The 12983-nt window shown below is 43.0% G+C and overlaps 1 protein-coding gene and 1 long non-coding RNA gene across 3 annotated transcripts in view; one reads left to right on the forward strand and one right to left on the reverse strand.

Moving 5' to 3' along the window:
- Positions 1 to 1556: 1556 nt before the first annotated feature.
- On the reverse strand, positions 1557 to 5529 carry LOC137306588 (uncharacterized). The gene is made up of 2 exons (XR_010958912.1): positions 5246 to 5529; positions 1557 to 2683 (listed from the first exon to the last, which is right to left on the reverse strand). It is a non-coding gene; the product is annotated as an uncharacterized lncRNA (long non-coding RNA).
- A 396-nt stretch (positions 5530 to 5925) lies between these two features.
- The window catches only part of LOC137306589 (regulation of nuclear pre-mRNA domain-containing protein 2-like), a 67338-nt gene continuing 60280 nt past the window's right edge, over positions 5926 to 12983 (forward strand). For both annotated transcript variants that reach the window (XM_067975883.1, XM_067975884.1), the window contains exon 1: positions 5926 to 6334. In XM_067975883.1, the coding sequence (XP_067831984.1) occupies positions 6157 to 6334 (178 nt within the window). In that variant the 5' untranslated portion in view covers positions 5926 to 6156. The remainder of the gene's footprint in view (positions 6335 to 12983) is intronic.

Genomic DNA, 12983 nt, shown 5'->3' on the forward strand with positions numbered 1-12983 from the left:
ATTGGCTGCTGCGTTTCCTACATTACAACAGTGACAACGCTTCAAAAGTACTTAGTTGGCAGTAAAGCGCTTTGGGACGTCCTGAGGTCATGAAAGGTGCGATATAAATGCAAGTCTTTTTCTTTTTATGGAGGGCAAAGCAACTCTATCCTCTCCTTACCTAATGTCCACACATGGGGACTTTCCAGTAGGGGTCAATGGACAGTGATCAGGAGTGATTCTTCCTGCCCAAACTAGCTCAGAACAACTACAGGGGGTCCATACTACTGTCCATGGATTGGACCTGGGTCTTTCCTGGTCTGGATGACTCAGTTCCACACTAGGTGGTGTGCTGGCCAACTGAAACGATCAGGGGAATCTTATGATTTGTGGGAACTGGATTAAAACTTGTGTTAACAGCAAAAAAAAATGCCAATATTTGGCACTAAGTGGGCAATCTCACTGCAAGTCCACTTAGGGAAGCCTACCATCTATAAAGTGCCTTTCGCAAAACAGATATGTCACCGCTGCAATGAGAATTATTGTCTAAGGCTGGACTTAGGCGAGATCCAGTTTTCTTTTGCATCTAATTTGTGCTGTACCTGAGCTAGGACTACCTGATGCTGACATCCATCTATAATATATTAAAAACCGCACATCTGCACTCATTTCCCACGCTGACAGTTACAATGGAAACCACCTATGTAACCATGCAATGCTCTAATTACACCCTCCTACCCATGTTGGGTGGTAGTACGTCAAAGGAAAAATTTGCAGGGCTACGGGGAGACAGCAGGGGAGTGGGACTAATTGGATAGCTCTTTCAAAGAGCCGGCACAGGCACAATGGGTTGAATGGCCTCCTGTGCTGTAAGATTCTATGATTGCAGCTCCTCAGCCAGCACTGCAGAGAAGCTTCAATGCTCCAACCAACTACTTTTTGCTTCCCAAATTGCTGTATGTTTTGCTATTTAACTATGAATAATATCAAAACAAAGTATTATAAAAATAAGGACAATGGCAAAAGAACCAGAGGTGAGATGAGGAGAATTTTTTTTTTAAACAGCGTTTTATGATGATCTGGAATGCATTGCCTGAAAGGGCGGTGGAAGCAGATTCAATAGTAACTTTCAAAAGGGAATTGGATAAATACTTGAAGGGGGAAAATTCGCAGGGTTATGAGGAAAGAGCAGGGGAGTGGGACTAATTGGATAGATCTTTCAAAGAGCTGGCAAAGGCACGATGGGCCGAATGGCCTCCTGCAGAGTATGGTTCCATGTGTGACTTTAAACTGGGTACCAAGTTATGCCCATGGGCCCAATTACCACCCCACCCTCTAACCTCACTTCACCTGAAAACTACACTTGTGTGACACAAGAGATCGACGAATTGGATATAAAGTTCAAAATATTCAATTTTTCTAGGAATGCTGCAGGATGCCTTAGACCTCAAGTTCTACAGGTAGTGGGAGATTGGTTTCCTGTGTGGACCCTTCAGTTAAATACCTAATTTGGAGCAGTGATGGCTTCCATTTTGTTGTAACTATTTTATCAATAAATTTTGTTTTTGGAGATAAACCATGTTTGTCCTCTTTATTAACAATAGTAAATTACCCATGACATTTCCCGCAGTTGATTAAATTTTTTTTATATGTACAAGATGGCAGTGGAGGTCAGAGAGAAACTTGCTCCACAGTACCAGATAGTGACTAGAGCCTCCATCTACATAGTTAAAAATAATTATATGTAGGATTTCCATTCCAAATGTTTACATAGACCTTTTCAATGATAAATGTTGACAAAAACACAACCAAAAATTAAATTTGTTTATATATAGGTGGTTGCTGTTACTGTTTACATGGTGTAGCAAAGGGATTAAGTACTTCTGGTGTTGTGTCCTCCTCTTCCCGAAAACAGGTGGATCTGGTTCGGCTTTATTTTCCACAAATCATCTCCTCTCCAGAGTACTGACTCTTGTTAGGGGACAATTCCATGGGCACTGGATGTCCTCCAGCACCTCGCCCAAATGGCCAGTCTTCAAGTGTCTTTGAGTGGAAATGAAGAGAGCAACAGATAAATGTTGCATTGTAATTATTAAAACCTTAATGAGGGCACCGTGGAACAGTCGATCCTCCTTTAAATCACTTGAGGCAGTGCAATTAGATCCTGTATTTTTCTTCTACAATCTTACCTACTGGTAAGTGTAGCAGGCTTGGGAGCAACAGGTGATTTTGGGCCTATGGTTCCCAAAGCTCTCCACCACTGGGGTTTTCCTCGAGCCATTTCTAGGTCTGTTGTAGACTAATTGATTGCTATGATTAGTCAACAACTCCATTATTGTTGTATCATGTGACTACCAGGATGGTAGAAGGTGAACTAGATGCACCTTGGTCTTTTTTTGTCCAGCAATTCCTATGTTCCCATGAATGTTACGTTAATTACCATTTGTGCAAGAGCAAATCACTTACCCTGACACCATCAATTTCAGTCTCTGGGATTTCTAGTGCAAAATTCTGATGCTCGAGTAGCAAACAGGCAGTGTAGAAATCTGTGGGATTTGCCCAGGGATGTTCTGCCACAGAACTGGATAGCCTGCAGGTCTGTTATCACTTTTTAACAAATATGTGTGACAGCTTGTGCGGCTCGGAGCTACATCAACCATGACAGTAAAAATTAAATACAAATACACTGCGCAGCCATCAGCATCTGAAAAGACAAAAGGTGGGTTACTGTTTCGGGTGTAAACCCTTTCATTCCCTGGTCTCTGCTGAGTTGGACAATTTTATGAGTCAATGCTTTTGAAAAGAGGGCAGAAATTGAGGAGGGGTGGGGTGGGGGGGGGGGGGAAACACACGGCTGCTGATGTTGTGAGGTTCCTGTCGCTATTGGTAATTATTTCACCTGTCCCCACGCATTACTATAAATACCCTAAGTGGCTAATAGAATATAGTATGGGCTGAAGACCTATTGTGTATCTAGAATACCGCTCTGTAAATTGCTGATGACTTGTTTTGTGTTTTTCGTAGAAATGTAATCAGAGGACACCATCCTGGCCCATTGTGCCTGTGCCACTGCAAGCTCCAAATTTAACATCCATTGAAACCCTATTTTCCTTTCATAATTTTCTTCCAAGTGTTCATTTAATTCCCTCTTAAACACTGCAATTGGCTCGACATCAATCACCTCTTATGGCAAATATTCCATATTCTATTGTATAAAAATGTCCTTTAATTTCCCCCCTTTACTAATCCTGAGTTTATGTGCCCTTGTTGCCGATTCACTGACCAGTGGAAATAAATTTACCTTTACATAATTTAGAACCTATTAGATTTCCCCTCCCCCTTTTCCAGTAACCCAAGTTTCTCATTATAACTATATTGTCCCATCCCTGCTATCATCCGAGTTCCAGAAAAAATAACCATGACAGCTGGATTCTTGTAAAAAACCTATGGGTTCATTAATGCCCCATTACCCTTACGTGATCAGGCCTACATGTTTAGGTTTGATTTTATATATATATATATATATATGTCAGTCTCCCACGGTACTGCATATGGGGAGGCAAGACCAAATGTTATCTGATTACTCCTCTGTGAAGTGCCTTGGGACATTTTTCTATGTTCGAGGCACTGCTGTACATAAATGCAAGTTGTTGTGGTCTTCAGGTGAAGCTGGGTTAGGACAGGAGATATTGGTGTAGGGTGCTCATATATAATAGTCCCCCGTTTTAAAGTTGTCCATTCTGTATATTACCATTCCATTATAAATGGCACAGGCAGGATGGGTTTAATGGCCGTCTTCTGTGCTGTAAGATTCTATGAACGTCCTATGTCCACATTTATAATGGGAACTGCCTATGTAAACTTGTCACTCTATCTATGCCTACTGTGTTACACAGTAGGATGAAAGGTCATTGACCTGAAACGGTAAACTGACCTTTCTCATCTCCACAGATGCTGCCTGACCTGCTGGGTGTTTGCAGTATTTTCTGTTTTATTTGGAGCGTGTCTGTAGGATAAGAGTGTAATTACTGCCTGACAGGACAGTATCGAATGGCCTCCTTCTGTAAATCACTGAATGATGCAGCACCATGCAGGAGGCCATTCGGCCCATCGTGCCTGTGCCAGGTTAATTGATACAATTATTAATCTAGGTTGCTTCAGTTTTAGCTTTATGTTAGGTTAATTCAGTTCTGTCAATTTGTACTGCTAGGCTCCGTAACCCATCCAAGCCATTCTCTGATGTCAATATTCAATGTTTAAAGAAAAAAAATAAAACCTGCTGGAAAAAATGAAAATGATGTTGATGTTAACCCCAATTTTTTTTAAAAAACTTACTGACTTGTGCCCTGCTGATAAAGTTCCTGACATACAGTGGACAATTGCATGCATATTGCTATAAACAATGCAAAATTAACTTTATATAATCTTGAATCAATTGCTGTTCAATAACAAGGATTGCAGGTTTCGGACTATGAAATCAGTAATGTCTCCAATTAGAATTTTTGCGACGTATTTACTTGGGGACTTCGTCTATGTGCTGTATCATTCTATGAAATGCAGAGATAAGAATCACAGTGGAAAAGTTGACAAGAAACGCACGCAGGCGCAAGATTTTTTAAAAAAAAATATTTTATACGTATGACCGTGCCTTTTAAGTTTCCAAGCCCACGTTACGTCCTTTAAAATTTTGAACGCCAGACAGCGGGACGAACCCGCGTAACCTGCGCGGCGTCGCGTTTGGGGTTTGGTCCCATCGGCGTCCCGTACATCTAGGGACGAACCATGCCGCTGCTTTAGGGGGGGGGGGGCGATGATTCGGAAATAAACCTCGCCGCGATGAGAAGCCTGTCGGCCCGCACGGTGTTTGCGAGGCGTAACGGGCCCCTCCTCGTAGTGAATAACCCGGTAGGCGGTTAGTTTTATTCCCCCCCCCCCCAGCACGGCTTTTTTTTTCTTTGCCCCGCCTCCTTACCCCTCCGAACAAGGGCGCCGAATGGCGCGGTCCGACGGCCCGTTTCTGCGCGCGCGCTTGCGAAGTGCGCGGAGCGGAGGTAAAATGGCGGCGGCGGCGGTGAGAGTCGGGGTCTTAGCGCCTCGCAATCCCTGATGGCAAGGGGGAGATCGTGACTGGAATTACCGCCGGAAGCACGGTGAAAAAGGAAAACATATATATACACATTATATATAGATACACCCGCAGCAGGAGAAGAAGAAGCAGCAGCAAGCAAGCAAGCAACCGGCCGGCCGAGGGGTGATTAGTGCTTACCTCAAGTCGCAGGAGACAGGCGGGCGAGAGCGCGCTCTGAGGGGGGGCGGCGGTTGGTTGGTGTTGAGTCCGTTTTTTTCCCCCCTCCTCCTCTTCCTTTTTAAAAAAAAATTGATTCCCAGCGAATAAAAAAAATAAATCACCTCATAAAATAAATAAATAAATCCACCAAATTAATTAAGGGGGAGGGGGGGGAAATATCCCGAGGGGGGCCGTTCCTCGAGCTCCGGCCACCGTGTTGTCCGCTCCGAGCGGCACGCGCGCGTGAACTGCCTGCCGTCCGTCCGTCGGTTGGTGCGCGCGCGAGGGGGAGGGGGGGGAGCGCGAGAGCGGGCTACTCCGCATGCGTCAGAAAGAGCGCGAGGCCAGACCGTACGCGCGAAAGTGTAGAGAGGGGGGGAAAGCTTGCGCCCCGTGTGCGCAGGCGCATAAGCTAACGGTTTCCCCTTCCCCTCCCCTCCCCCCGCCTCACCAACCCCCTCCCCCCTCACCCGACTGCGCGTGAAGGAATTAATCGGGGAACGCTCCGTTTTCCCAGCTACGCGGTTTTTTTTTTAAATTTATAAATTTCCCCCCCTTTTTTTTTAACAACCGAGCTTTTGATCTGGGTGGGTGGGTGGTTGGCGTGTGTGTGGGTTGGGGGTAAATTGAAAGGGGGGGGGGGGGGGGTGTGTGATTAAAACAAAACCGGCGGGCGGGCGCGCGCCGCTCCTCTCGTTTACGCGCGCGCCGCTCACTTTGTTTGCGTGCGCGCCCGCGTGTTTATTTTGGTGGCGGAGGGTATTGCGTGCGCGCCCGCGTGTTTATTGGTATTGCGTGCGTGCGCGTGCACACGCACGCACGCACACACGCGTGTGTCTCCTGCGACGACCCTACTCCCCCCTCCCAGGTGACGCGCAGGGGGGGGAAAGATGGCGGCCGTTGCAGCCGGCTCTGCCGGTTCGAGTGGTCTGGAAGCGACGCTGGAGAAGAAACTGCTGATGGTCACCAACACGATGGACAGTATCCAAGGCCTGTCCTCCTGGATCCTCGAGAACAAGAAACACTACACCTCCATAGTCAAGCACTGGATGAAGTGTATGAGGAAATGTGAGTATAACTGGCAACCTGATGTGGATATTATGCAGTGGGGCTGAGATCACACAGCATTGTGTTCATGTGAATATATGAAATGTAGATGCTTCTGTATTTTGTCGAATCTTTGAAGATGCATATGAAAGTTGTGCATCTAATTTGCCAGCATCTGTCACGCTTGAAAGTGTCAATTGTAATTTTTTTTTAAAAGCCAGTCATTTACTGCTGTTTTTTTCTGAACTTAATAATCTGGCCTTTCCAAAAGGTTTACAAGTTAGCTGGTTTTTCTGAACTTAATAACCTGTCCTTTTGGAAAGGACAGGAGCTGGAGATTTACAAGTGGCTGCCAAATCAACAGAAACTAGCTTCTAATTGAACTTAGGATGTGCCTGTTCAGACTACACCCCCCTCCCGCCCCTGCTCCTGCGCTTCTTTAATAGTGGATGTAAAGGGACACCTCCATTTTAGCAGATAATTGAACTCCAGACAACATGCAAGCGATATCATGGGAGACCAATTGCCTCCAACAAAGCTTTGTGTAGCTGTGCTTTGAGTAGGTTCTGTGCCTGGCATTTACAGGTCAAACGTCAATAGGAACAGCAACTGGTAACAAAACTTTAAAAATGGATGGATGGCAAAACCATTGTTAGGTCAAGAAAACTATGAAATTCCAACATTTTGTTAATGGCTTTACTTCCTTGTGCAGTGTCACTCAGCCCAAGATGTATGAGGTACTGTACTTCATACTGAATTAGTACCGGACTAATAGTGGTTCAAGTGTTACGAGGCCCTAATACGTCGAGCAGTTTGGAGGATGTGAAAAAGGAAGACCTTCATTTATATAATGCCTTATCACAATTCATATGTCCCAAAGTGTTTCACATTCAATTATTTTTGACTTATGGTATCTGTTGTGTAAACAAAGGTGGCAGCTATTTTGCGCACAACAAAATGCCACAAACTGTAATGAGGTGAATGAGCAGTTGATCCATTATTGTTGGTGTGGATTAAGGGATGAATGTTAGCCAGGACATCAAGAGAATGTCCTGATCTTTGAACAGTAGCACGGGATCTTTAACGTCCACCTGTACAGGTAGACGGGTCCTTGGTTTCAAGTTTCATCCAAAGAATGACACCTCTGACGATATTGAACTGGAGTGCCAGCCTAGATTATGTGCTCAAGTCCAGGAGTGGAGACTCGAGCAAGTGTGCTACCATGTGACCAAAGCTGATAACTGCAAATAATAACTGCACGACCAGAGCTTGTGTAGTTTGAGTGTTGCACAAACTCCTCAATGTGTACTGCTTTCCAAAGCTCTTCCTTTTTTTTAAAATCATGAGTGGGAAATAAAAATACATATCTGTTTAATCTTTGAGGCTTAATTTCTGCTTACCCCAATTTGCATTGACATTTACTAGTATACTCTGATTCTCTGGCTGTGGTGATATGAATGTTTAATTTCCTGTTTCAAATGGGGAAATGTTGATATGCTTTGAATATGTTGTTGCTAACCTAAATCAGTAAATGCAAAGTGTATTCTCCTTTAACCTGCAGTGAAATATAAACTAATAGTTTTCGAGTTCAAAATGTGTTTGGTATCGTCATTAGAATTTCAGGACAGCATAATATAAACTTATGCAATGTCCACTCAAACTGTAAAATACTGAGCTGTACAATTATAGATTCTATTGTTGTTAGGAGAGAGCATTTTAAACTGTATAACACTATTATGAAGCACTCGTGTTGGGAGCTGTTTGGTGTGATGCACTAAGAAGCATATCACATATTAAAAGATGGTTTACATGCAATTTTTTTCATAGCATATTGGTACTAACACACTAAATACACCCATCAGCAACACTGAATTTGTTACTTTGGAAAACAAGAGTGAGATGTTTGATCTCACTGACTCCTGTTGGGAATGTCCATATATATATGTGCAAGTTCAATTCGGGGCAGCACATTTATAAACATTGAGTTGCATTTGTTGATTGTTTAATTGTCTTTAATGCCTTAGAGCAGTTCTTCAAACTAGGGCTCTGCCTGCAAGATAGTTGTGGTTTATTAATGGGGACATGATGAGCTGGCTGACACATTGTAGAGTACGGTTTGAGATGAAGGTGAAATCAGAAATAATATCCCATTAGGAATGATCATTATTGAAGGCAATGAGAGCATGTTTTATTGAAAAGTGCAGGAGTTTGAACATAGACTAAGCCGTAAACAAAAATCTGGCTGTAGTAGCATCGGTTTGTCTTTGCCATTCCTACTGAAAAAGAGCAAAAAAAAATACAAGCACTGAAAACATATTTGTCAATGGCTGCTAGGATAGGTTTAAACAGGGTTGTGAAAAGAAATTTGGATTAGAAATATTCTTCACATTTATTTATAGAAAGTCTGGAAACAAGACCAAGCTTCAAGGTGGAGAAGGGAAGTATTTTAAGTTCTGTTAATCCAGAGTTGTCCACCCTTTTCCTTTTCTTCCCCATTCATGCTACCCCCTTCTCCTGGCCTCAACGACCAATCCCCAGGGGACTACGTTACCATGTGTATTAATTCTGTGAAGTGCTGGACCAAATATGAACGTACACAATATGGTTTGGGTTAAATGATCTGTAAACGGCTTAATAGCAAACAGGTGACATAAAAGATCATCGGTAAGCTGGTGCGGAAATATAAAAAGGACAAAAGAATGTGCAAACGCTTGGGGTGAACAGACACGAGATCCATATACGCAAGTGTATTGTGTTGCCACTGAGGTGGGAATTGCAGAAACCTCACTACAATAAGCACACTTGCAATTTGTAAGTTGACCAAGTCCATTCAAGTGGTGTCTTAAATGTTGAACAGGGAAATCTGATGGATCAACAGATCTGGTTTACATAAGTGATTGCTGCTAGATAAGCTAAAGTTTCTCTTTTTTTAAATTAATATTTTCTCCTTATATTGGTTGAGTGATGAGTTTATGCAGTCAGTTCCTACTGCATGAGTCTCATGCAGCCAGCAGAAATGCTGAAGTAGACTTGCCAGATCTGTGAAGGCAGGTGGCTGGGAAGACTAGTGTTTTCTTTTCACTAGGTCTTCCTGATTGCCAGCCTTGATTATTTTGCTTTGGTGGTAGCATGGTTGTGGAGACCTGCATGTTGAGAGATAATAGCACTAAACCAATACAAAAGCATCTTTAAATTGCCCCACACTATAATCTAGGTCTGTGGCAATGCAGTTCTATAACGGTTTGTAGGTTAGGGTGACATGCCCTTTAGTTCTCCCCATTCTCCAAGAAAAATAGCCTGTCCTCTTTTTTGCACCACCTTCTGACAGAACAGGTTGATCAGAAGATAACCAAGTAGACAATCAAGACACAGATCCTCTTTGTACTTTGTGTGGCACATTGCATTGGAGCTATGATGTACTTAGCAGCTGTGGGATCCGTTTTCCAATCTCCCTTTTTCCTCTAGAAGCAGTCCAATATCAATGATATGAATTGACCCCAAGTTGTATGTTCAGTTGAGAGCAAGTGCAAGCGTCACTCTGTATTGTCATTAGAATTTCAGTAGAACACACTGATGTGCTGTGAAACTTTTGCGCTATGCCCGCTTAAACTGTGCAAACACCCAGTGGCTGACTTCAGGAATTTCTCCTTTGTTGTGTTTGGAGAGTGTGCTTTGAACTGGGCAGCACTAAGGTGCAGTACTGGTGGTCACCACTCTGCCGTTGGTGGTGATAGATGGGAGCAATTTGTGCTTATGAATTAAAAGAAGCGTAATGGCATGTAATTTCTATTGTGCAGTACCGGTAAGCTAAATGAGCCTAGTGACTATTATTGTAAATACTAGTATTGCATAATGCAGCAGAGAGTTTGTCATGATCGTGAGCACTGAATTATACAGTGCGGACAGATTGAGGTCATAGTCTGTAATGTGAGCATTTAAAGCGGTGTTCTCAGTTATGATAAGCAAAATACTGTGGATGCTGGAAATCTGAAATAAAAACAGAAACTGCTGGAAATACTCTGCAAGTCAGGCAGCATCTGTGGAGAAAGAAACAGAGTTAATGTTTCAGGTCAGTGAGCTTTCGATAGAACTGGAAGAAGGTAAAGATTTAACAGTTTTTAAGCAAGTACAGAGCCAGGCACAGAGGGGAGGAAAGAACAAAAGGGAAGACCTGTGATAGGGTGGAGGGCAGGAGTGGTTAAATGACAAAAGGGATGATAGTGCAAGGCAAGGAGGCACACATCATCCCTTTTTTGTCATTTAATCACACCTGCCCTCCACCCTATCACAGACCTTCCCTTTAGTTCTTTCCATTCCCCCCCTCCCCACCACCCTCCCCTTTGCCTGGCTCTGTACTTGCTTAAAAACTGTTAAATCTTTAACTTCTGCTGCAGGGATCAGTGCTGGGGCCTCAACTATTTACAATATATATCAATGACTTGGATGAAGGAACAGAGTGTCTTGTGACCAAATTTGCTGATGATACAAAGATAGGTGGAAAAGCAAGTTGCGATGAGGACACAAAGTGTCTGCAAAGGGATATTGACAGGTTAAGTGAATGGGCAAAAATTTGGCAGATGGAATATAATGTGGGAAAATGTGAAGTCATCCACTTTGGGAGGAAAAATAAAAAAACAAAATATTATTTGAATGGAGAAATACTACAGAATGCTGTGGTACAGAGGGATCTGGGTTTCCTCGTACATGAAACACAAAAAGTCAACATACAGGTGCAGCAGGTAATCGGAAGGCAAACGGAATATTGGTCTTTATTTCTAGGGGGATGGAGTAAAAAAGCAGGGAAGTCATGCTACAACTGTACAGGGTGCTGGTGAGACCACACCTGGAGTACTGCGTACAGTTCTGGTGCCCTTATTTAAGGAAGGACATACTTGCATTGGAGGCAATTCAGAGAAGGTTCACTAGGTTGATTCCGGATATGGAAGGGTTGTCTTATGAGGAAAGATTGAACAGGCTGGGTCTATACTCATTGGAGTTTAGAAGAATGAGAGGAGATCTTATTGAAACATACAAGATTCTGAGGGGACTCGATAGGGTAGATGCTGAGAGGACGTTACCCTTCATGGAGGAATCTAAAACTAAGGGGCATAGGGGGTTGCCCGTTTAAGACGGAAATGAGGAGGAATTTCTTCTCCCAGAGGGTCGTGAATCTTTGGAATTCTTTACCCCAAAAAGCTGTGGAGGCTGAGTCATTGAATACATTCAAGGCTGAGTTAGACAAATTTTTGATCAGCAAGATAGTCAAAGGATATAGGGAAAGGGCAGGAAAGTGGAGTTGAAGTAAAAATCAGATCAGCCATGATCTCATTAAATGGCGGAGCAGGCTCGGGGGGCCAAATGGCCTACTCCTGCTCCTGTCTCTTATGGTCTTATGTATTTGCTTAAAAACTGTTAAATCTTAACCTTGCGTCAGAATTGGAAGAAGTTAATCAATCTGAAATATTAACTGTTTCTTTCTCCACAGATGCTGCCTGACTTGCTGAGTTTTTCCAGCATTTTATGTTTTTATCTCAGTTATGATTAGGTTTCTTTTCATAGGAGCTGAAGAAATCTTTCTGTTAAGAACACAGTGCAGTGAGGCAGAACAATTGGCCTCAGTGCCACAGGGCTAGGGAGGACAAAAGTTAGCCAGTGTTCCCACTTCTGATCACTATCCAGTAATCCCTGCTGAATGGTTGCAGGTGGGAATAGGTGTTGGATGAGGATTGGTTTGGACTGGGCTGTGATTCCTCCCTGCATTTGAAAAGCGTGTTAACGCTTCCCGTCTAGGCTCGCATATTAAGATTGGCCGTAAGAGGGCTGTTGGCACCAATAGAATTGTACTCCAACTAAAGTCAGTATCTGAAGGAGAGATGGAAAATTTGGGGGGCCAGGAAAGACACCATGCTTTATGGAAATAATTGCATAAATTCTATGATTCTATAAAAGGATACAGGGAAATAGACTAGATTTTTAGAAAAGCCTAAGTATAAGGGACTGAATGGTCTCTTTCTGTGCTGAGTTCTATGACTCTTGACACTTGTTTTAAGTGCTTATGTTCTTATTGGCTGACAACAATCTTTTTAACACAGGCTCAAGTTCCTGTAAACTCAGAGGAGTGAGCCATAATCAGTTGGAACTTGGATTGGTGGTACCCTCACAATCCCGCAGCTCATTGCTAACCTAAGAGAAAAACATCTTTACAGTGATGAGTCTAATCTGTTTCTGTACTTCCAAACAAAAAGTTCATTGCATGTGGAAATTCCTGTTGTCAGATTTTCCACATCAAAAAATGTAACAGCTCCCAGCAAAATGCATGTTGGCGCAAAACGACAGATTGGAAATAACGTTTTCAGTTACTGTGATAGTGTGAACACTGCCGCTGTGTGTGTACGCGCGTACAGATGTCTGTTTTTAACGGGTAGGCCGCTTTAGCCCTTACCTTTACATCAGGAACAAGTTGAATTTTGAAAACTGATTTGGAGGCTTTTTTGATATTAGGGCATTTTGAGGTTTCTGCTTTGTTTTTATTTTTAAATAAACCCATCTCCAAACAGATCTGATTTTAATGGATAGCACGCCCTTTAATTCATCCAGCCTTATTGGCATATGAGTTAATCCCGAGGCAGATCAGTGACAGACAAGTGCAGCAGTAAGCATGTTGTCTGTC

This window comes from Heptranchias perlo, chromosome 44, assembly GCF_035084215.1.
Source record: "Heptranchias perlo isolate sHepPer1 chromosome 44, sHepPer1.hap1, whole genome shotgun sequence".
Lineage (NCBI taxonomy): Eukaryota > Metazoa > Chordata > Chondrichthyes > Hexanchiformes > Hexanchidae > Heptranchias > Heptranchias perlo.